A 24330-nucleotide genomic window follows, 5' to 3' on the forward strand; every position below is an offset into this window, starting at 1 on the left:
AAGTAACTGAACTTTGAAAACCTGTTACACAAAGGTCATGAAAGGAGGAGGCTGTTTTGCACTTTCCCAGTCTTTCTTATGTGTACATGGCCTTGCGTATGAACTCATACTTAGTGAAAAAGAAATACCATAATCTTTACACAAAGGAATCTTGGCCTGGTAAAAACAAGGCTGGGAGAAATTGCTGCTCTGCTGATTTACATAGTAATTTGGAAATTGATCTCAACTGCATGGGGATTTTCCTCTTTGGTTAAGATAAATGAGGCCTGCAGAAAGTTCTCTAAACATGACTGACATTTTATGGACAAAATAGAACTTGCAGACCATATTTGGTCTTTTCAGTTGTGTTTTTGACATGCGTATTCATTTACTAGATTAAACCACATTAAAAATAAACCTGCCATATGAATATTAATGTTACTTTTTAAATAGCGTATGTCTGTAAAATTACGTTTCCCTTAAATTACAAATATATCCTGCTTTTCTTCCTTAGGGGCTACATCAACTGCTTATGATGGTTTCTTTAGAGTTTCCAGCCTTTCATCTATGATTGCATTTAGTGACTTTCACAGGAACAACTGATTGCTGCATTCATAGTGATTTATGTGGAAAGGGAAGCATATTCATATTAAGCACATAATGAGAGCCCTGGAACATTAGTTTACATTTTGCTGGCAATCACAGTGGCTTTGGCAATGGATTTTAGATGACCTTAACATTCATGTCTAAAACATATGAGATAACTAACCTCAGCCTTCACCCTACTGTTGATCTTTTAAAACAGTGAACATAAGATAAAGATCTGTTGTGGTTCTCTCCTCAGCTCTCCATAACATTTCATAAATAGGTCAGTTTTAGCATGTTTATATAAATTGATTCCCCTTCTGGGAATGCTGGGCTGTGATAAAGAGTTCTTTCCAATTAGTTTGGTTTTTTAAAAATAGTTAGGGATTAGTAGTACAGCTAAAAATATTTTAAATATAAGTATCTTCTAAGTCAAGAAATGTTTTCTGTTACTGACAGATGAACTGCAAATGCTCACTCCTGTTCCTTTTAAAATCAATATTGCAGTGTCTACACTTGCAGACTTCTTCGTTTTGACAGTACGCAGCAAAATAAAGATCTAGTCCTGCAACAAAGTGCCACTACCACTAGTCATTTTAACCATAAGGAAGGAAAGATTGAGGCCAATAAGACTTCTTTGCTTTGCAATCCCTGTGCTTAATAGACATCTATAGGATCAATTCTGTTTTGTCATAGTTGCTTTAGAAGTCATTCTGTTGTCTTACAGATTTGTACATTCTTTCAGACACTAGCTGTTCTTTTAATTCTCATTTATAATCCATTTTATTTTATTTTGTGGTCAGGTACATTTCTAGAAACAATTTGCATGGTAAGTCAGGTCAACTGGTAAATCAGTTGCCCAGTTACCACCTTCAGCAATGAGTAGTACTAAATGCATCAGAAGAAGATGTAAGAAATGCTAAGAAATCACTATGCAGGAGAGAATGGACTTCCAGGTTTCGGCCCTTATAAGTCATCTTGATGATCATATCTTTCTTCAGAATACTTAGCAGAATGACGGTAACAGATCTGTGCCTTGTACTGCCACTTTTTCATGTCATTGCAACTTCAGGGGAGAGACAGGCTCTGAGTGAGCCTAGCTCTGCTGCTTACTTTGTGGTAGGTTAGATCTGACAGCAGTTGGAAGCCCTAGGCATGTCAATTTAATTTTAGGTTGTGCATGTAATGCACATGTTGCCAGTTACAGTGGTGTATGATGTCTTTCTAGTAAGGAGGTCCTTTTCTCTCCCACTGGGGGAACATGCTAAAGATAAATTTTGCAAAAGTTATTAAATCTGGGCTCAGTCATGTCTTAACAGCTTGCATGAGAAGGGGAATATCTTTCAAAGATTATTTCTGACTCTCTAGAAACAAGAGATTCCTCTCTTACTACTCTCTTAGCTATTCTTTTAGCAGTGGTAGATTCAAACTCCAATGGAACAGAGCAAAAGCTCCAGGTTTCAGATGGACTTCGGTATTGATGTGGTTATACAGTTTCAGTCAAGCAAAGGACTTCAAAATTCGTTTGTTAGAGCCCTATGACCACAGTTCTGAGGAAACTGGAAAACCCCAAAACAGGCTCCCAAACAAGCGTTCAAACGGATAGACTGATGGCATCAGCTACCTAGCTCCTCAGTGGAGAAAAATACAGAAGAGCCAGCTAAGTAAGATTAGTGTTCAAATTGATCTAAAACCCCTACTAAATGCAGGACAGCATCAGACAGCCAGTTCTCCTGTGAGCTTCCGGAGAGTGCCCGCGTTATCCCTAGTCTGTCTTTTGTTTACGACATACCTACAGAATCCCTTCCCATTATCTTTGACATCCCTGGGCAGACTCAATTCTAACTGGGCCTTAGCTTTCCCAACCTGGTCCCTAGCTTCCCCAACGATGTCCCTGCATTCTTCCCAGGCTGTCTCTTCTCACTTCCACCTTCTATAAGCTTCCTTTTTCCTTCTGAGTTTTCTCAGCAGCTCTTTATCCAACCATGAAGGCCTCCTGGCCTTCTTGCCCCATTTCCCTCTTGTCAGGACACAACACTCCTGAGCTTGGAGCAGGCGATCTTTGAATATCAGCCAGCATTCTTGGGCCCCTGTGCCCTCTAGGGCTGTATCCCATGGAACCTTACTGAGTTCTATGGAGGCCAAAGTCTGCTCTCTTGAAGTCCAGGGCAGTGAGCTTGCTGCATTAATATCTTTTTGCTTTATTCAATAATTAATTAATATAAATATAATTAATCTGTTTGAACCACAATTTTCATTAATTTTGCTGGCATGAAGGATTCAGACACCAGATTTGAAGGACGGGTATGTGAGTATTTGTGGAACCCAGAATTGCAAAAATATTCATTGGAAGTACTACTCGCACACATAATCAGGAAAGTGAATACTGCCAGGCAGCCAACCCAACCAGTGATACTTTGAAAAGCAAATATTGGCTGTCCACAAACAATTTATACAGCAAAGATCATCTGGACAACATAAACACTATAATACTCTCATATAGCAAATATTTTTTCACTGATTTGACTAATTTTGTATTATGCTTTAAACAAGCATTCTGAATATGTTTTTATTTCCTCAGTTTTTGCCAAACTCCAGTTACAGATTGGTGTATCTAAGTTACAGACACAATCACTAAGCCAAATAGCATGTGGCTTGATATGCTGTAGGTATAGAAACATTGGTGCTAAGTAAAATCAGTAGCCGGTCTGAATAAAGGGTTTTGATTCATTTTCTAAAATTCATCCTAGATCTCAAGTGCTGTTGATTTTGGTGTGTCTTCAAGACACTGTATCTAGAACATTGCCTTCAATTGGGCAGATATGTGACTGTTAAGTTGTCACAGTGAACTGTTTCCATGACAAAGAGGTTGAAATAAAAGAAAGCAAGAAAAGACTCTCAATTTGAAATATTATGAGGTGGCCTATACTATGAAGTGGTCAGACAAGTCTTCAGTACAGCCAAGCCCCTGTTTTAAAGGTAACTCCTATTTTGCAGCAAATTCCCCTTCAGCAAATCAATCCTCACTTCACATCAGCAGAAAAGGTGAGTTAAATCTCAAATTACTTTTCTCAACTAGTTTGTCAGCATTTTGAGGGATTAATCCCTCTGAAGATCTAAAAAACTATGAAACTATCCTTTAAACAGTTGGGAAAAACTGTGAGCTTTACCACCTAGACCTGGAGTTCCCCAAAGGTCACAAAACGGTACACAAATGCAGCCAAGGACATATGTACACTTTGTCGTACATGCATATTCAGGCAGGAATTACTGTCCTCATCAATGCCAGTTTCAAGGATGGCACATATTCTCAACAGGACTTGTTATGTTAGCTCTTGTTCCTGACAGCAGCAACATAAAAACACCCAAAGATGCGTAAATACTATTTTGGAAATCAAGAGCCAGACTTAGCATTTCTTAACCACTTTTCAGTGTCCAGTAATTTTTTATTTCTTTTACTCAAAAGTAGAAAGAGAGAGGTTAAAAATTCAGGATGAGTGGATATGAAAGTCCTTTGCATGCATATATGAAGAAATACTACAGTATTTTAAATACTGCTCAAATATCCATATGAAGTGAATAGTTTCACTATAAATACATATAAGCTATATTTCTGCATGTGTTTTTTTCATTTTTGTGATGTATTTTTGTTTATATAAATATGCAAATTGTTCATGTAAAGAAATTTCAATATTTTAAATATTTGTAAATTGTTCCCTTTCAATATATGTTATATAACATTTCTTACCTATATTCCAAGAAATTATTCTGCAATGAGCTTTTGGCTTTGAATCAGGAAAGCAGCCTTTGTTAGGACCAAACCTAAGGCATTTATAGTTATATTAAATCAACTGGTTTTAACTGTGTGTTTTTCTGCTTCTGTATCCGGATAGAAGGAAAAAAAAAAAATTGGGGTGGGCAAGGACAAGATCTTCAGATCATGAAGATCTCCACCCACCACATGAGAAATAAAATATTTCTATTAAACACTAATATCAGTTTGTAGTCCACTGAGATTTTTAGTAACCAGTTTAAACTGACAGTGAACAAGTCTCTTTCCTCAAAGCAAGAGACAGCCTATGGAGGAAACAGCACCTGTGATCTTTCTTTGAATTCTGCAACTAGTTTCTTTATTGATGGCGTTATTGAAGAGTAAAAGGGAAGACATCGGCACTGACAGTAATGATGGTGACATACAAAACTTTCCACATCTTAGTCTGACCTCTATGCTTCTTATCAGTGTAATATCCAAATGTAAGAACTTAAAATGAAGTTTACATGACTCCTTTTACCCCTACTTGAAACTGGGGCTGATTGATGTTGTGCAACACTGCAGCTTGCTTTCTCTATAGTTAGGTTTCTACTACAGAAGTTGGTTACATTGGCTTATAGGGCTGAATATCTGAATTAGGATTAGAGCCAAATACAGAGTTGCTATGCCACAGCTCCCTCAGCAGAGCAGTGAATGATGCTGAATGCCTGGGCACTTTAATATTAGTCAATCTATGGCATTTGTTTATTCACAACAAGACTGTGCTGCTGACCTAGTTTGTTCATTAAATTAATGGAAGTTGGAGAAACTAAAAAGAAAATCCTAGAAGGGTTTCATTTCTGTGCCTACTTGGTTGAATCAGTAATTCCTTTTATTTTCATTTCTTTTCTCCTGGCTGTATAATGGGATAAATTTGGTTTAGATTATTTTCCTATTAACTAAAATTTCCCAGAGGTTCCTGGTATTTGCATTCAGCTATTTCAGTAGCAGATATAACATTGCACTGAATACACCATCTACTGAAACGATGAAGTCGTAAGGAAATCAGACACATGTTCCCTACAGATGTTTGACCTAAGGCATATTGGAGTTGCCAAATCCACCTTTGGGTCACACTCTTCTCCATCTGGAGATACACAAACACTGGGCCAAATGAGAGAAGTGATTTATAAACTGGGTAGCCCTACTAAAGTCAACTACCAATCTCAAATTTAAGTGCCAAAATCAAAGCTGTAAGTGCTAAGAACTTGCAGCCAACAAAGACCTCAGTTGGGACTTTCTGGTACTCTGTATCTCTGAAAACTGGGACAACCAGGAGTTTCGTGCTTACATGTTAAATTTAGAAGTTTGGCTTTGAGTTCTGACTTTCAAATCCATATTCACACCTCCAGGTTTAGTCAAAACTCTCTTGATCTTTTGTCTTCCATATTCTCCACAGTGGCAGGAATGGGTCAGAGAAATATGCCAGTGCTGAACAGACTTGCATCCAGCATTTCTGTTTCATTGCTTTCCCATGGGGTTACACGCAAACACGCATGCTTATAAGATGGGTTGGTTTTCTCGTTCCCTCTTCAGTCCCTCCTGATGTAACTCATTGCTCTCACAGGGCTGTCAGCAGTAACGAGAGCTTTGCCCTTATGACCAATTTCATCCATGTTCATTCTACTTTAGCAAGATTGCCATCAAAGAGAACCTACCCACTACGTCTCAGGAGAAATGGGTAGTTTGTGCCATCCACCTAGGACTGAAAAGTCTGTCTCCTTAAAATCACAGGTGACTATATGATAGATGTTTTCCTTAAACACAGAAGACACAAAATCCCCACCTTATAAGTAACACAACATCTCAGTAAAAAAAGATCAAAAGTCTTAAGCTAATTTGTGCCAGAAGAAAAGAGTAGGAGACTTCATAGGCATTCTAAATAAATGGCACCAAACACTGGGCCCTCCTTGCTGACTATTTTATATTGAGCAAAATCTTTGCAGAAAGTTAGTGTTGTTTCCATAATGTGATAATCAGGCTGATACCAGTTCAGTGGAAAGGTTGTGTCCAGGAATATTAACAACTCCATCTTCTTTCCCCTTCCCTTTTTCCCAACTGATGCAATCTCTTTTATTATGTTTTATAGAGTTTCTATATCTGATTAGGTACATTGGAAAGTTAAGGAAGCTGAGTCATTCATTTAAACATTTCCTTTGTGGTGCAGGAAAAAGGGAGTTTGATGAAAACACTGTGTCACTATGAATGTTCTTCCTTCCCCATTTTAAGAATGCAGTTTTCCTTTTTGCATCACTTTGAAATAAGCTTATTAATCCACTGAGGGAAATAAACAGCTGGAAGTGGACATTTCCCAGCTATTGGAGAAACACTAACTGTTTCCTAAGCCATATCCAAATGGTCACCAAATAAATGCATAAGGGAAAACCAGTTCTTGCCCTGAAGTTCTTGCCCTGAATTTCTGCCTGTGCTAATGAAGAAATCAACAGTAGAGGGCTAGCTGAGTCATTCTTCTTTGAGGATCATCAAATATCCAGCTTCTTCATTATTTATTGGTTGCTAAGACCAGCAGCCAATACTGTGATCAAAGCTGTACAGGGCAGCTTTCACCACAAAGCCTAAATTTGGAATACCAACAGTATCCAGCAACTCACTGAATGTTCAATAGACATCCAGCAATACACTTGGTGGGTGGTGAAAGCCAGAGCTATTTGTATAGAGCTAGAAAGCTCACTTTCCAAGAGAACTACTTTTTAAGGAAGAACATGAAAAGGAATACACAATAGGCACCAAAATAATTGACTTCGAAGGAAGGTGGTGGAAAGTGGCACATTTTTGAAGGTCTGGGATTTCTTCTTCTGTCACAGATGATGTTATTTTTCATGTCCTTTTCAAGACATAAACCAAGTTTCGTGTGTGTAAAGGAGTAGTTACAGAGAAGAACCTGTAAGCCCATAGCCAATATAGTTTTACCCATAATATAAAATTTCCCATCTGAAGTGGAAGAAGTCATCTTGGGTACAAAAAAGAATTTCAGTAAAGTTCAGATCAAACAACTGCAAACCAAAATAAAAATATGTAATTAGCTATCCTATTACCACACTCAGTTAAACAGAAACTTACTCCATATGAAAAAATCCATCCTTATGGCTTCATGACAGTTTGGCCAAGCATATTAACCCATGAGCGCATCCCAGTGAGACCAGCTGAGTGTCAGGCCAAAAGACTCACCAGTGTGAGGCTGCAGATGGTCTCTGTGCACAGCAGAGGCAACTCGCAGAGAGGAAAACCCACAGGACAAAGGAGGCTGTGCCTGGAGCACTGAAGTGGCCTCAGCAGCCTGTGTAAGTTAATGAAGAAACACAGCAGTTTGATGTTTGTGAGGTTTGAGAGTTCAACTAATAAGGGATTGAAAAGACTGAAAGAGACTTATCCTGAGCAGAGGAAAGAGTCTCATAGCCCTATATAGTAGTGTATCTCTGATGTCCTGCTTAGTTCTCTGAAGTGCAGTGTGGTCCTTCCTCTGGACCACCTTCACTGGCTACAGCAGGTGAGGAAGGAGAGCCGGATCAGGAGCAAACTCATCAGTACGTCAATATTACCTAAAGATAGTATTTAGCACACAGACCTCTCCGACTTAACTTTAGATGAGATTTTTTTTTACCTACTTTAATATTTCTTTACTGGGGAGTTTTCTCTGCTGTTCTCTCAAAATATAGCTGAGAATTTTCTGTAGCCTGGTGCTGAACTCCTGGAGAATAAATAGATAAAGAAACAGCCTCAAAAGTATTTACAAGACATATATAAACTGTCATGCTGTTTCTGGACAACTCTTAAATGGAAAAAAAATTGTTAAATGGATTAATCGTTCACCCATAATATGTTATTTGAGCAACTCCAGTTAGAAGCCAAAAAGCCAGAGAGAGAAAAGGTATCATGATGAGAGAAAGGTGGTAATTATGCAGTTGTTTGAATCAAGTGAAGGAAGTCAGAGGATGAAAAGGTGGATGAATTCAGAGGCTCAGAGAAAGACACATTTGTAGTGAATTTCATCCTGGAAGACATGAGCTTGATGGAGAAGGCCAAAGGATAGCTAAAAAAAGGCCAGATAGATTGAAATAGAATCAACAGGTCCAGTGATGTGACAAATAAAATTACAGTTGCAGCAATATGCAGGCAAACTTAAATAAAGCTGAATAAGAGGCAGAAATACAAACTGAGAAATGAGATGGGCAGGGCAAGAACTCTAGCAACACTGAGGAAGCAAAAAGAAGGCAGGAAGAAGTATTAACACAGAAGAAAAGAAAAAAAATAAAAATAACAGGAATATTACCTGAGAAATAAAGATAGAAAATGAAAAAGGCTCAGGTCTCTGTTACAAGCTGATATACCTGTTGAAATGCCAGAAAGCCAGTAACAATTTTTTTCCCCCTCAATTTACCCTAGTATGAAACACAGACAAATAAGGACAGAAGACAAAGTGGTAAAATAAAACTTATGAAAATTAAATATAGGCAAAAAGTGATAGTGGGTCTCAGCAATGTGGGGTTTGTGGCTGCAGCAAGATCATCAGTAGGCCTAATTCTCTTCTCACAACTTTTATTGTAAAACTAGAATAGCTCCACTAGATTCAGCCAAGTCAAATTGCTGTAAAAGAGATGAACCAGCCCATAAACTCAGATTTCATTATTCCACATGTATAATGTAAAAAGATTGAAAATCAAATGCAATTTCCATCACCAAAGATCTAATAAAGGCAGAAGGCAAGTTAGGAATCAAGAAAAGAGATATGATATTCATCCCTTAGAAAACAGTTGAAGTGCCTCATGTGACCAGAACAGATATTCTACTACCTAAACTTAGCAATACAGTTCTTTACCTGTTCGAGTTAACTTGTTCCTTAAAAGATACAGTAAGAATGCAGAATCAATAAACCTTGCAAATAATTTAGATGATTACTGGTGTCTACAAGCTCTGTAGACAAACTTATGATAATTACTGCCACCGATCAAATTGTTGGTTTATTTTTCAATAGCTACTGTGTCAGGAATTATACTACTAGTATAAACATTTTCATATGTTTTGTTCAGACTCCTATAAAGTATAAGCATAAGCATAAAGTGCAGGGGGAGTCAGCACCAGCCACTAAGGCACAGGTGAAGGAAGGAACACCTCTTTTTAGTGATTTAGCATGTTCTCATGAGGTATACCTGGCAGTGGAATTACAGCCCCAGAGAGAATCTAAAGGGAGATATGGGCTGGAAGTGGCACAGACGTGTAAGTGTGATAGGGAACAGCAAAGCCTAACAAGGGGCAGGGCCAAACAGCTCCAGCACAGCACTGTGCTGAAGCCACTGTTCTGCTTGCAGGCCTCATTCCAGTATTCCTGCAGGGTGCTGCCTTGTGTCATGCAAACACGCCTGCTGGGTATCCGTGGCATGGTGCTGCACCAAGCAGTATGGACAAATACAAGTTTCATTGAAAACTATGAATATTTGAGGACAGCTGGGTGTTTTATTGTTGGGTTTTTTTCCAAGTCCTTCTGGATGCTGAGCACTCTTCAGCTAGTTCTTGAGCTAAAATAAGGTAAACTTGAATGTGTATAACAGGTCAACGGTTTAGCTTGTGTCTCCCAGACTCAGAAGTGATTCGTTCTAAGACAAGGAAAGCTCCTTCACTGTTTCAGCTCTCTGAGCAGTTAAATATGCATGTGGCCAAACTCAGTCCTCATAAAACACAATTGACTTCATTCAAAAAAAACTCCTATAAAGATGACTGATGTCATTGGAGTCCCACCAGGGATGAATTTGGCCCATGCCATTCCTCCTGGTTAGTCATTGGATAGGAATGTAGAGAAGCAATGCATGATGGGCTCTAGGACTCCATCTCTCAACAAAACTGCCAGGGCTGAAGAAGAATTACACGCAAATATAAATTTGTCTTGCACACTCCATTAGATCTCCCAGACCAGCCACTGCTTTCAGCTGCCCAGGTACAAATCGGAATATCTCCTTTCACTACTGAGGGCTAAGCAGGAGTTTCTACATGAGTGTGCCAGGCCTCTTGGGAGCAAAAGCAGCAACATCATCCCAAATTTACAGATGAAGAAACCAAAACAGGGAGCCGAAGTGAATTGCTTCAGCTTACATGTGGTGACAGAGGTAGAAGAGGTATTGAAACTTAAGTACTTATGGCTCCTCACCACTTAGGCCATGTATTCCTGTGATATATCTTTTTAATTTCCCCCTCATTTCCACATCTCCCTTCTCCCCTACCCCCAAGCCCATCTACATTGCCTGTAGCCACACAACTGCGAAGCTGGGATTAATCCATCCCTAGGGAAACTGGGATTAATATACAACTCATGCGGAACCTTTAAAAACCCAATGATTTGTGGTCCCCTTTTCAGAGGCACATGTAATCCACAGCTGAAAAGTAACTCTTTGCTGTTCCAGTGCACATTCTGAGAGAAGTTTTTGCTCTGTTTCATGAGTGTACACTGAAGACCCCATCTGACAGGATTTCTTCCTGAAGCCAACAAAAAACCCTAGCCTGAGTAGGCTGTGCAGAATCAGGCTTTTGCAGAGTAGTAACAGTTTATGGGCAGAAAAAGAATGACTGGAATGCGGAGGGGGGAAAGAGAGAAAGAGAGATGTGCCAAGACATCTTTTCATTTTCTCCTGTAACTGGAAATAGTTAAAAAAAAAAAAAAAAAAAAAGCCAGAAAAATCTGTGTTTCCCTTGTAAATCACAAAGGAAGAAATTACTGGAGTCAGGTGCCCTGGTTTTTTACTCTCGCAAACTCCTATTCAGTGATGTTTTTTATGATGAAAATGCAAAATTTAAAGCAACTGTGAAAACAGAATCAGCTCTCTATTGGCAGACAGAGGCCTAAATAAGTTTTATTCACTGCATGAATGTCAGATTAAAACACATGCAGAGAGAAAAAAAGAAGGAAGAAAGAAAGGGGAGGTAATTAATCATTTACATTATTTGTGATCCTGACTCAAACCTCACATTTCCTGTCTAATTCCTTCCATTTATTCTGGGGGTTAGTACGATTTATCTCTTCTGACTGCCATGATTTCATCTCTTCTTTGCTTTCCTTGGAATCACTGAGCTGATACTGCCCAGCAAAATTCAAAACACTGGAGGGAATAGGCAAACTGTTCACCAGTGCAGCTGAGAGCACGATCAGAGATAGCCTTTGTTTGCATGAGGTTGAAAGCGGCCTTCTGTGGAGAGGAAATACACACGCGTATATGTGTAGTACAAATGACATTAAAAGGCCGTGTATGCATCCTGTGCTCAGTATGCCCGCATAGTTTTAATACATCTGTAATTCTGATTATGTCAGTTCTGGGGATTTTTGTTTTAATTGCACATAAAAATACATGTCCAAGGAAATTCCTGGCAGGCAGATCACCAGGCTTCAGGCTTACAAACAAAACGCTTCTCATGCCCAGCTGGGAGGAGTGGTTTCTACACCTTCACCACCCTGCAGTTATAACGATTCCCAGGAACCAGTAACTGACACGGTTTCTTACCTCGCCACGGGTGTTTCAGTATCCCGGTGTTAAGGTGATGGTGAGGCTACCGTGGGAAAGTCTCAGTGGAGTGACCCTCCCTGCATACCTTCCTCCCTCCCTTTGGACCCGACTCGGATTTCTACCGCGTAGCCGCGACCCCTGAAAAACGACCGGCTCCCAGCGACAGAGCTCTTCACTGTCTCCCTCCACGACAGGACCCCGGGAGCATCCTTGTTCCTTTACTCTGTGCCACGGACGACACCAGAGGGGAAGTTCACAGGGTTTTTTTTTCTCTGAATCTCCCTTTAGAAGAAATACACCGGGGGGAGGAGGGTGGGAAGGGGGTGAACCACCCACCACTGAGGCTGGCTGTTAACGCCGTGCCAATGCTAGCGGCTACAGGTCCCTGACGGGACGCCGTGCCCCTGACCCGGCAGCGGGGTAGGGTGGCTTTTTCCAAGGAGCGCTCTGCAGGCAACGACCAGCGCAGTTGGGGCGGCCGCTCTCGCTGGGCTTGCTCAAGGCGATGCACCTAAACCCCAGCGGAGGAGCTGTGGGGGGGGCCTTCGGAAGGAAGCAAATTGCTCCCCCAGAATCGCTGCCGAGAAAACGCAGCCCCATGCGGCCTCGGCAACGCGAGGCCAGTGCAGCAAAGCGATTCTCCTTGCTCCTGCCCAGCTCCGCGCAAAACGCGTATTGCTCCGCTCTCATTCCACGGAGAGCTAGTCCGGGCTTCCGGCAGGTTTGGGCGATTTCCCCTTCGCACTCCTTCCTTGCACGGAGCGGTTGGTTTTCAGGTGCCTTTTAAGACAAAACCAAAAGCCTTTCCGTGGTGTGGAAAGCGAGCAGCGGACGGGAAGCAAAGCAAAAGCAAGCCGGCTTCAGACTCTGCCTGTTCTCCCAGCCTCGGGAGCTGGATGCGCACAGAGGCGTCATCTCGTCATCCTGCGCTTCCCAAGGCTTCCCGGCGTCGGAGGTGGCCGCTGCAGCCCGTCCAGCAAGTGCGCTTAAAGTAGTTACCGTGAGCTCGAATGGGTGTCCGGTAAAAGAGAGGGGGAGAAAGGTTCCTGCCCCCTCCCCTTATATTAAATGAGCTACAACAGCAACTTTTCCCCTGTCGTTAATAGGATTCCTCGGCCAAATAAAGAAGTATTTTCTGAAAGCGAAGCGGAGAATGGGGAAAAGGAACCGCTTTGGAAGGAGGAGCTGCGGCAGCGCAAGAGCCACCGGGGAAGCGCTAATTTGCAGGAGGTTTTTCTTATCGCGGAGGGCACTGACTTGCACAGGGGGAAGAAGGTTGAGGGTTTACCGAGGGGACGGGAAAGGACGGCAAGAGGCCCTTCAAAGGCTCAGGCGGATCCCCCAGCTCTGAGCTCTCTCTCCCCCGTCTTGATCCAAAGCGGTTTCGCAGTGGAATAAACATCTCTGATCGAAGACAGCTGCCGGGAATCAAAGGCCGCCCCGATCAGCGCTGAACCGGCAGAAGATGCGGCTGAGAAATGCCCGCTCCTGACAGGCGAGGGAGGGTGCGCCAAGGCGGCTCTCCCCGCAGCGCCCTCGGGCTGGGAAAGCAGCACCAGTTCGCCCATCATTCATCTGATTTGTTTTATAACACTTCTGACACCTAATCTTACCAGCTAATGCCCGAGGTTTAGTTACCTAAAACGATTTTTTTCTTTTTTTCCAAACTAGCAGCAAAATTATTTGAGTCCCGAAGGTCCATTTACTTCCGTCAGCCTCAGAAAAAATAAAAAAAAAAATAAAAATAAAAAAAAAAAATAAAAATTAAAAAAAAAAAAAAAAAAAAAAAAAAAAGGGGGAAAGGAAAAAAAAAAAAAAAAAAAAAGGAAAGAAAAAAGGACCAGGGACAAAGAGAAAGAAAATGGGGGGGTTGGTAGAAAAAAGCAGTGAGGAAATACCAACTTAACTCAGGGAAAAAAAAAAAAAAAAAAGAGAGAGAGAAAAAAAAACCAAAAGGTTCTGAATATTCTGCATGTTGATGGAGAGGCTTTGGTAGGGAAAAGACCAGAACCCAAATGAACACATATGTAGTCCATGCAGACTTGCCTGTGAAATAACGATTTATTTTAATACTTAAAAAACCACACACAATCCAGTGATAAATGTCAATTACCAATAATCAGCATAAAGTGCCAAACAGCCATACAACTTTTTTTTTTTTTAATAAACAAAACTTATTGGAATGTCTCTTAATTTTTGAATACACTGTTCAGAAAGCCAGCATTTAAAAAAATACGTTCTCAGGTTGAGATTTGTTCTCTCGCATCAGGATGCATGAAGACTTCAAAGTACCACTAAAACCATGTTGTGCATACCGTCAGTTTGACGCTTTGCCATCTTTCTTTCCTCTGTTTTTGATTTGGTTTTTTTTTTTAGGTAAGTCCCCAAGTTACAAACCTCCTCACAGCACATGAGACCATAAGACAAAAGAAAAAGTCTCCATATCCCATGAACACTGATTTGTCCCAAACACTGGAGACCACGGGATGCGTTTTCTAGCGCATGATAGGACTCCTCACTTGAGAGACTCCGGTCATTTCCAAACATTAATTTTCTTCTTCTTTTAAGAAAACAAACTAGCAAGTAAGATTTGCAAGTTGTCCTTCTCCTTGTCCTGATGGTGCTGTGATGAGAAACCATCGTTTCAGTTCTTAATCATCTTCTGGAATTCTCTGTATTTCCTGAAGTGTAAAAATAAGAAGCTTTATACAGTCAAAAAAAGGTATAAAATAAGAGGTTGGGTTTTTTATAAGTAATACTTTTGGAAGCTAGGATTCTAAGTTCTTTTGTTGGGGTTGCGGGGGGGGCGACTTTGGTTTTGAAGAGATTCTTGTCCAACACGTGAGCACCACCTTTTGGCATAAAGTTTATCAAAGCCACACAGGTCAGCTAGCACTCCCTGCATCATTCATGTATATTTTAAATGCAAAAATAATCTTTTCACCCACGCTTGGAAAGTTAGTTTGGGCGGGGGAGGTGGTGTTGCGGATTTTGCTCTTTTGAAAGTACAAACAAAAACAAAACACAAAGTTCAGTGCTTCCATCCTGAAAGTTTTGTTTCTGCTCTGGTTTTGGTGTAAAGTCTGAAAAGGAGAAAAAGTTCATAGAAGTTGGAGATTCAGCACTTAAGTTTGGCAGGTTTCAGTTCCTTTACTTGCGTGTGCAGCGTCTTGTGGACAGCTAGTGTTCTGGACTGGCAAAATCCTTTCCCACATTCTTGACACTTAAAAGGTTTTTCTTTAGAATGGATATATCTAGGAAAAGAACAAAAATGAGATGTCAGAAATAACCAACCTAAACTCAGCAGTGAGCTACCTGATGGAGAACATGCTGGAGATTTTTACACCTTCTGCTGAGATCAAGAGTGCTGGCGTGCAGCACCTGGGCTAATCATCCGTACATGTGTAGGCAAGAAGAGAGGGGGGTATTGGGACTCCCAAGGGTGTATTTCTTAGGGATAAAAAGCTTCTCTCTAACTTTGGGATCATGAGGCTCCATGTCTTCATGACGCTTCCTCTTCAGAAAGGCAGAAGACACAAGACCATGCAAAGGGAGGGTGAAACATCTATGGAAGATAAGAAGGAGGATATGCAAGTCACTTTTGTGGAGTGCGTGAGTACAGCAACAGGCCTGACTTCCAAAGTGAGTTATCTGGACTCCTCCACCAGCAGCAGGCAGATGAAAACTGAGAGGGAACGCTGCTAATGGTCAGGAACATGACTTTTCTTATAAGCACCTTCATGAGCGTAGGTGGGTAACTGGGAGAGTACAGATAGACAAGGAAAAAAAGGACAGGAGAAGAATCATTACCTGTGATCCCTCAGGTGATCCTGTCTTCTGAAGGCCTTGTGGCAAATGTCACATGTGTAGGGCCGTTCATCTGTGTGGGTTCTTTCATGGATCAAAAGGTTGTAGGACTTGGTGAAGTGCCTGCCACAGAATTTACACACAAACTCCTTCTTGGTTTTGGACGGTAACCTTCCCCGTGTGGGTTTCTTCTCTGGAGAGAGTTTAGTCACCTCAAGCAAAGACCCCAGCCCTGGAGGTGAGCCCTGACTGTCTGCCTGTCCCAGTTTAGAGTGGTCCTCTTGTGTGGCAGCCACTGCTAAGTTGGCAAAGTCAAAGCGGGGTTTGGCTTTGAGGGTCACATTGGTGGCCTCTTGTTTGGGCTGGATGACATGTGGAAAGAGCGGGAAGGCTGGCAGCTGGAACCGTGCATCCACCAGGCTCGACACGCTGGGCACCTTGGAGAACGAGGAGCGGGGCAGATGCATGGCCGGGTACCCCAAAGTCCATTGGTGCAAGTGTACAGCGTGCAGGGCACTGAAACCATAGAGGTTGGAGAGGTGGTCAGAGGGCACAGCGGGCAGCCCATTGAACGCTTGTAGGAAAGAGTAGTTGGTGAGCTGGAGGGAAGGATGGATAGGCACTGGGGCCGGCAGGGTCTTACTTCCCATGGTGGCCGCTCAGGAGGAGGATCTTGGGAACAGGGGAGGAAAAGATCTGAAAAAAAAAAAAAAAAAAATGGAGTGGGGAAGAGGGAGAGGTGGATTTATACAAAGATAAAAGCAGAGGGAATTTCTGACCTCACCCCTCATCAACGCCCTTCTCCAAAGCCACAGGAGGATGCTGCCTTGGAGTTGGAGAGGTCTGAAAAGCTCTTGACTGTGAGTGTATGCCCATAGGTCTCCAGACTCTCCCTATCCCTCACACACAAAAGTTGTACTCCAACCACAATCATTCAGCCCCAATAGCATCTCTGTGCTGTGTAGACCTGCAATGATCCTCTGCACAAGGACAGCAAAGAGATGTTGTTTTGGCTCACAAAGTTCAAGCTTCTCCCATGTAATTTTAAATCCATTCCTGAGCACCTTTAGCCTTTAGAAAATAGTGAGATACTGCCCACAAAAACTGCCTTTAACACTGACCCTCGAGGTGATGTGGGAGGAGCTGCAGAGAACTTGCTGCCCCTGGGTCACTCAGGTCGCTGTAGTCTGGCCTCAGCCAAGCCTCTGCCTCTGGGGTGATGGAGTCAGTTGGGTGTTCAGAACTGCATGTCATCCCTCATTCAAAAAGAGAAATTCCTAGGTTGGTTTTTTTTTTAGGGGGAAATACCAGCCAACAGCCCTCCCTCTTATGTACTGCAAAAAGAAATGGGAAAAAGCTGAGTTTGGGTGACAAATCTGAAGTGCCATTTGCTCTCCCCAGGGGGAAGTGCCTGGCTTCAAGCCCACATCCTAATCTAGGCAATCACTTAATTAGAACCCTTCAAAAAACAAATAGGCTTGGGCTGGAGGGACCCTTCTCATGGGGACACTCAACCCACAAGCTGCAGGGCCGCAGGGCCGCAGCCCTACCCTGGGCTGGGTGCCACCTATTTGCTCTGTGTTTCAGGGTCCTGCCAAGCCCCCAGCGTCTCCTCTCGGCCAGATCCCTACCCATTTCACAGCACAAGAGGAAAATGTTGCAAGGCCACAGCAGCGAGGCGCATCTGGCCCTGTTTGCAAATTCAGCCCTGGCTGCTGTCATCCATTTGGCAGGAGATGCCTCCCAAGGGCTGGTGGCTGGGACGCAGCTTCCTCTCTTTGTGGGTGTGAGAGAGCACCCACAGCTTTTGGAGGCGTCACATCCCTGCAGCCCAGGGAGCCTCCTCCTTACTCCACAGCCTGCAGCTTATACTAATGTTCCCCTGAGTGAACTCCAGGATTTTCACCCCGTGGGGCTGTTTTCCAGCAGGATCTCCACAGGGTCCCCATAGAGACCCCACAGATGCTCATAAAATCCTCACAGGTTTGCTGCAGTGTTCCCACAGATCCACATAGGGTCCACTATAGGTTTCCTGCTGAGTCACCGTAGGATCCCCACAGCGTCCCGGCAGGATCCTTGCAGCACTCAGCCTGGAGTTCATCTCCACATGAAGAGTAAAGCCCCTTCGGAAAAAAGGAGGCAGCAAAGTGCTGCAGAGCAGTAATCGTCCCTCTGGGCTGGAAGGCTGGGTGGGTGGAAACCAGTGGTGAAGAGGTCTAAAGACCAGGGAAACAAATCTGATTTATATGTATGTGAGCTGCTGCCCAGACTGAAGAGCTGCGGCTGGGAGGGTGTGAGAGGGAGAAGCTTGTTCTGTGCAGTTCTATACACCAGGCCCACCTTTCACACCACTTTACATAAATCAGCAGCAGGAAGATAGACTCAAACCTTAGATGAATTCCATCGCAATGACCCAGAATAAGAGATTGTGACATTCTGCCTTTTTTAATTGGTAGTGGCTGATTTAAAAATGCACATGTCACATTCTCCCTCTCCTCTTTTTTTGATTTTCTTTTCTTTTTTTTTTCCCCTTCCTCTCCTTCCTTCTTTTTTCCCAAAAAAAAAAAAAAAAAAAAACAAAAAAAAAAAAACCAAACCAAAAAACTATTTAGGGCCGATGAAACAACCAGACTGTTCTGTTGTTCAACTGGGGAAATGCTTTTTATTTTGTTAGTGCTGCCCATATGCTTGGCATATCCACTTCGCAGCACAAATATCTCAAGCAATGACTTCAAGAACCAAGTGCATAGAAAACACTCTTTTCTTGTACCTGAAATGTCTTTTTATGCCTGTCACAACGAATCTGTGCCTATTTTCCTGCCGAGGTAACCCTAGACTTCTCAAGCATGAAACATATTATTGTAAACTGAGTTAATTTCTAGGCTTATCCTTCTTTCTTTCTCCGTATACTAAGAAAACATTTAATATGAAATATATAAACAAAAAATTACTATGTCTATTTGGATAAATACTTGCTCAATAACATTTAAAAAAATTCTCTTTTGATTTCCCAAATTAAGAAGGGGGCAGAAAGGAGAAGTACAATAGTGTCATAAGAGTATCAGAAGAGTATCAGTTGTGCCCGCGTTTTTTTGCTAGAGAAGTCCTAATTAAAAAAAAAAAAAAAAAAAAAAAAGGATAAGAAAAGAAAAGAAGAAAAAAAGAAAGAAAACAAAGGGGGAAAAAGGAAGGGGAAAAAAAAAAAGAACAAGAAGAAAAGGGGAGGTGGAAGCAGAGTGTTCACGCTAGTACAAGTTTCTTGGCACTTTTCCAGAAATGTAAGTTACACTTTTGCTCTGTGCGACTGGAGTAGTCAAAAATACAGATGAAGAGCAGAGTATTTCATACAGAAGTCCCCTCTCTCCGGGACATCAAAGCGAATGGGTCGCACAGCGCGGGAACTCTCCGCTCTCCCGCTGCCCGCAGAGATCAACGTTTCTTTGATTTCGGTGTCACCTCCACCTTTAATTCTGTTTCATGTAAACAGATCGTTATCGGGGTTTCTTTTTAATTTAATTTTTTTTTTTTTTTTTTTTTTTTTTTTTTTTTTTTTTACAGAAGAAGACCCCGCGACTTCTCTGCTTGAATTCCCCCAACAATAAAACTGTGCGGGGTTTTCCTTTTTTTCTTAACACAAACTAGCTCGGTGAGTAATTAAGAACAAACCACTTGTGTTCTGACTGAAACAAAACCCACTCATGCCAAGATAAATTTACCCTGCAAAATAGGATCATAAACTTGAAAGACTACATCTGTCTCCAGCTTTCTTACCCTTTGTCCTGTTTGAAGATACTGTAATGCTATTGTCCAGTTGCCATTGTTTTAAGACCATTGTAAACTTAACCTTCTAGATTAAATTCTACCTCCTCTATGCGCAATAAAAAAAAAAAAAAAAAAAAAAAAAAAACAGAAAAAGGAAAAGGAAAAGAAAATCCACCGGACTTTTTGCTGTTAGCGTAGCAAGGGGAGAAATTAAGCAGATTTTTAAGTAATCTTGTGGCTACCCTGTGTTTTTCCTTTCTACCTTGAATTATCAATTTCCGATGTGTCCTTTGAAAGGGATATTTGTTACATTAAATACCTGACTCATAAATAATGAGGTTTGCTAATTAGTTCCACATGGAAGAATGGAGGAGGTAAATTACTCTGAGAACGTTGCTTATTTTTACAAACATGATAAAGTAGCGGGCATAAAATGCTGCGTTCTTGCGATAGCCTCAAACTGCAGCAATCAGGTTCATCTGTCAAAAAAATGTTCCTCTGTTTTGCTTTTAAAGTCTGCCGGTGCCCCTGTCCTTTCGGCAGCATCACATCAGTGTGCAGCATTTTCCCACCTACCTATTTTGTTCCCTTTGCGGGATTTTCCCTTCCTCTCAGTTTAAGCGAGGAAATAGAGCTTAGAATTTATCTGTGTTTAGGAAACTAACTGGAAAGGGAATAAAATTGCCCTTTCGCTATTATTCGAGCGTAAGGATAAAGAGCATTGCTCAGCACAGATTTATTAAAAGTATTAATGAAGTGTGCAGAATCTACTAAAGCAGGTTTGTTCGGGGCTAATTGAGCGTGAAAGAGTTAATTGCTAACATTAATGAGGACTGGAAAGACTCAGTCAGCACGTGCCTTGGATATCTCCGCTCTATCCTTATAAAATCATCATTCACATTTTATCTCGAAATCAGCGTTGACAGGTTTCTCCAGACCACCACTGCGAACGCGGGTGAATGAGCCGGATTTTAATTAATAATAATAATAGTAATAGTAATAGTAATAGTAATAGTAATAGTAATAGCAGGAGATCGACTGCACCAGCAATGGCTACGTTTCCCGGGACAGCCTTTATCCAAAACAACCACCACCACATCTCGGATCCGAAGGCTAGTGGGACAGTGGCCCCACGGTCAGGGGGCGGCCGCCGGGCCATGTTCCTCAACCTTCTCCCTACAGAAACGTTTAAGTTGGTTTGGGAGTTCTGTGTGCGTGTTTTTTTAATCCCCTCGGGTGTGAAAAGGCCCCCAGCACAAGATTCGTTCTCGCTTTCTCTCTAGAGAGACGCCCGGTGCCTCCCCTGCGCACGAATAAATCGTCCTTCCTCTATCCGGGCAGCAGGAAGGATTTCTTCCCTCGATACTCCTAGCTTCCCACGGCCGCCGCAGGCACAACCGCGGGGGGGGGGGAGGGGGGGGGGGGCAAGCCATTCGAAGTGACAGAGCCCCAGGCCATCCCCAGGCCCGGTCGAGCGAGGCCCCGCCACCCCGCAGCCGCGGAGCTGCGCCCCACGGAACGGCCGCCGCCGGGCCCGGCGCTGCGCGGGTTGCGGGGCCGCCCGGTGTCTCGGTTGGCTTCGGACTTACTGAACTGGACCTCCAGTGCACCTGCCCGCGACAAGGCGCTCATCCTCTTGCCCTACCCGCGTGTGACCGGACGAGTCCCGCAGCGCCACGGTCATGTCCGAAACGCTCCATTTTTATAGCTTCCCTCCCAAAAGCCAACTGTAACAACCATACCCTAATCCTTGGCTTTGCACTGACACTTTATAGGCTCGGCCTCGAGAGAAGCTCGGTCTCGCCCTCCACTGAACTTGTTTCGACCCATTCAGCCAAATATAAACATTAGGTTCTCCTCTATTAGGGCCTTGGGAGGAAGCAGAGAAGGCTTCTCGGACCTTAAAACGCTAAAAATGGACTGAGAAAGAAGAGAAAGAAGCGAAATTAAAGAAAATAAAGGTAAAGAATCGAGAGGAGAGAAGCTGAACTTCCAAGTCCATAATGGACATTCAGGCTTCTGTTTTGCAGCTCGTATGTGTCATTTTTAGCTCTAGTTAAAAGCACAGCTCCTTCGCAAGAGGGGATAAACAGCTTTGAAAGGGCAGGACAAATCTTTAAATAATATCAAAATAGCCGAGCCCCAAGTGAAGGCTTCCCGCAGCCCTCCGCCCACCCCATGGAGAACAGTCCTCCTTACGTGAACCACAATTTCCCCACTGCTTCTGCACCATCCAGGGGATGGTGGGAGAGAATGGGGGAAAAGAAAGAAAGGAGGGAGAGAAATGGAGGTGTCTGGATCTATATCCCCAACCCCGAGGCTTGGCAAAACAGAAAATCAAACAGAATGAGTTGTTCTTTTTATTTACCTAATCCCGATCTGTGCTCCACCGCTGGCAGCAGTTAAAAGATCCTGGGCTAATTCTGAGCTGGTAAAATAAAACAATAGGAAAAAAAAAAAAAATAACAGGGGGAAAAAAAAAAAAAAAGAAGAGGTTGGTGTCAGTGTCTGTGCTAGCCCGGGGGCACAGTGCCGTCCCCCCACCCTACTGCTCCTCCAGTGGGACCGGCAGATCCGAGCGAGCAGCGGGGCCAGGTGCCCAGGTGCCCCGGCTGATGGACACGGAGCTGCGCTCCCTCCTCCCGCTCCCAGCGCCGTCTGTGTTTGCTGGAGTGCAAACGCGCCCGGGAGCAGCCGAGCTCAGACTGAACCGATCCCTTCCCTCCAACCTCCTCCTTATTTCAACCCCCCCCTTCTAAGCTCCCCCCTCAACCTCCCACTAGACTCCAGGCATGCGCACGCGGGGAGAAAGTTTCTGGCTGGGAAGAACCAACTTTTCAACCCGCTTCTCCTGGAGGCGCAGCAGCCCGGGGCTCGCCGCCCGCAAGCGCCTGATCTCGCCTCCCCGCGCTCCTCTCCCGCGGTCTCCCGCGGCCTCCCGCGGGGCATCTCACCGCGGCCCGCTACGCGCGGCCCCCCGCGGCGGAGCCGCACGGAAGAAGGAGGGGGAGTGTGGGGGTGCCCGCGCTTTCCGCACTGTCTCAGCTGCGCTGCGCGGCCGCGCTGCCTGCGCAGTCCCGGCCAGCTGCTCCGCACCGCTCCGCGCCTCTCCGCTCCGCTCTGCTCCCTGCCCGCCTCCCTGCGCCCCCTCCCCGCGGAGCCGCGGGACAGGACTCACCGCGACCTGCCCGGGGAGGGCGGGAAGGAGGGGAGAAAGGCAGAAAGAAAGGGGAAAAAAAAAGTGGGGGGAGTCTGAAGGAGGCAGCTGCTCCATTCATGGGGATTTGGAGACTGCACGTTGTTCTCGGTCTCTGAGAAGATCCCCGGAGAGGATCCCAGGAGCTGTTTACCTGCGAAGGGTCCACCCCCGGGGTAGAGACGCTTCCTCCCTCTGCCCCAGTATCCCCCCCCGGTCCTCACTTTCCGCCCCAGCTCCCCTGACTTCAGTGCCTTCCTCCTGTCTACCGTGCTCCCCGGCCCGGTACTGTCCCTCCCCGCACCCCGGAGGGGTTCCGCGGATTGCAAAATCCCGCGGATCGAGAGCCGCGGAGCCCTGCTTAGGTCCGGGGGAGGCAGACTACGCGGGTGAAGCAGGCAAAGCAAAATAACCCTCGAAAGAAAAAGGTTAAAAGTGCTTTATAATTAATCCTGAGGCCATAATCTCCTTGCTTATTTGTTTTTCTATTCATCCATCCATTCACACTCCTTTAGATCCGTGAAGGGGGAAAAATTGCTTGGGTGTATTACATTGTTCCGAGGAACCAGGGTAATATAATACGCTAGCGAAGACAGATCCGTCAGGATAACATGGTACCGTGCTCAGGGACAAGCATGTGGTTTTTTATTGTTCATGTCACTGCCGTTGTTACACTGATTTTTGCCCATCTCCGAAGGAAAACAAAAGAACAAATAATAATAACACAAAAATCAACAAAACAGCAACGAGGGAAAACTACGTTATCATTCTGCAGAATGAGCTCTCATGAACACGACAGTGGCTTGGCGAAGCAAGCCCTTAGCACTACCACTTCATCCCCAAAACATCTCTATTTCTGAGGAATCCGGGGTTCAATTCCACTCACTGCTGTGGGCAGGCGAAGAGATTTTCGTTCCCTCCTTTTGTAAACGAGTGGCATTTTTATGAGGCAGAGGCGAAGCAAAAACATTCCCTCATCCCCGTTTCTCCTGTTCTCTCTCATTTCGTACTGTTATTTTCTTTCTTTCTTTCTTTCTTTCTTTCTTTCTTTCTTTCTTTCTTTCTTTCTTTCTTCTTTCTTTCTTTCTTTCTTTCTTTCTTTCTTTCTTTCTTTCTTTCTTTCTTTCTTTCTTTCTTTCTTTCTTTCTTTCCTTCTTTCTTTCTTTCTTTCTTTCTTTCTTTCCTTCTTTCTTTCCTTCTTTCTTTCTTTCCTTCTTTCTTTCCTTCTTTCTTTCCTTCTTTCTTTCCTTCTTTCCTTCTTTCTTTCTTTCCTTCTTTCTTTCTTTCCTTCTTTCCTTCTTTCCTTCTTTCCTTCTTTCCTTCTTTCCTTCTTTCTTTCTTTCTTTCCTTCTTTCTTTCTTTCTTTCTTTCTTTCTTTCTTTCTTTCTTTCTTTCTTTCTTTCTTTCTTTCTTTCTTTCTTTCTTTCTTTCTTTCTTTCTTTCTTTCTTTCTTTCTTTCTTTCTTTCTTTCTTTCTTTCTTTCTTTCTTTCTTTCTTTCTTTCTTTCTTTCTTTCTTTCTCTCTCTCTCTCTCTCTCTTTCTCTCTTTCTCTCTTTCTCTATTACCGTTCTCTCTCTCCCCCCGCCAGCATCTTCTCTCTTCCGTCCCCACCCCCCACCCCCCAAAAAAAAAAAAAATCCCAAACCCTTGCACGTTTATTCCTGGTCTGGAGGTCGAGGTGT

At 43.4% G+C, this 24330-nt stretch overlaps 1 protein-coding gene across 1 annotated transcript; it reads right to left on the reverse strand.

Annotated features, from left to right (window-relative positions):
- Positions 1-13925: 13925 nt before the first annotated feature.
- On the reverse strand, positions 13926-22159 carry OSR1 (odd-skipped related transcription factor 1). The gene is made up of 3 exons (XM_030489898.1): positions 21821-22159; positions 15694-16386; positions 13926-15137 (listed from the first exon to the last, which is right to left on the reverse strand). The coding sequence occupies exons 2-3, from the start codon at positions 16338-16340 to the stop codon at positions 15002-15004; spliced, it is 783 nt and encodes a 260-aa protein (XP_030345758.1). The 5' UTR covers positions 16341-16386; positions 21821-22159; the 3' UTR covers positions 13926-15001.
- Positions 22160-24330: the final 2171 nt, after the last annotated feature.

This window comes from Strigops habroptila, chromosome 6 (genome assembly GCF_004027225.2).
Source record: "Strigops habroptila isolate Jane chromosome 6, bStrHab1.2.pri, whole genome shotgun sequence".
Classification (NCBI taxonomy): Eukaryota; Metazoa; Chordata; class Aves; order Psittaciformes; family Psittacidae; genus Strigops; species Strigops habroptila.

Excerpts from the sequence above, each read along its gene's own strand:
- OSR1 (XM_030489898.1), bottom strand. The coding sequence starts at position 16,340 with ATGGGAAGTAAGACCCTGCCGGCCCCAGTGCCTATCCATCCTTCCCTC. Across the intron at positions 15,138-15,693 it reads GATCACCTGAGGGATCACAG|ATATATCCATTCTAAAGAAA; the intron begins GTAATGATTCTT and ends TTCTTTTCCTAG.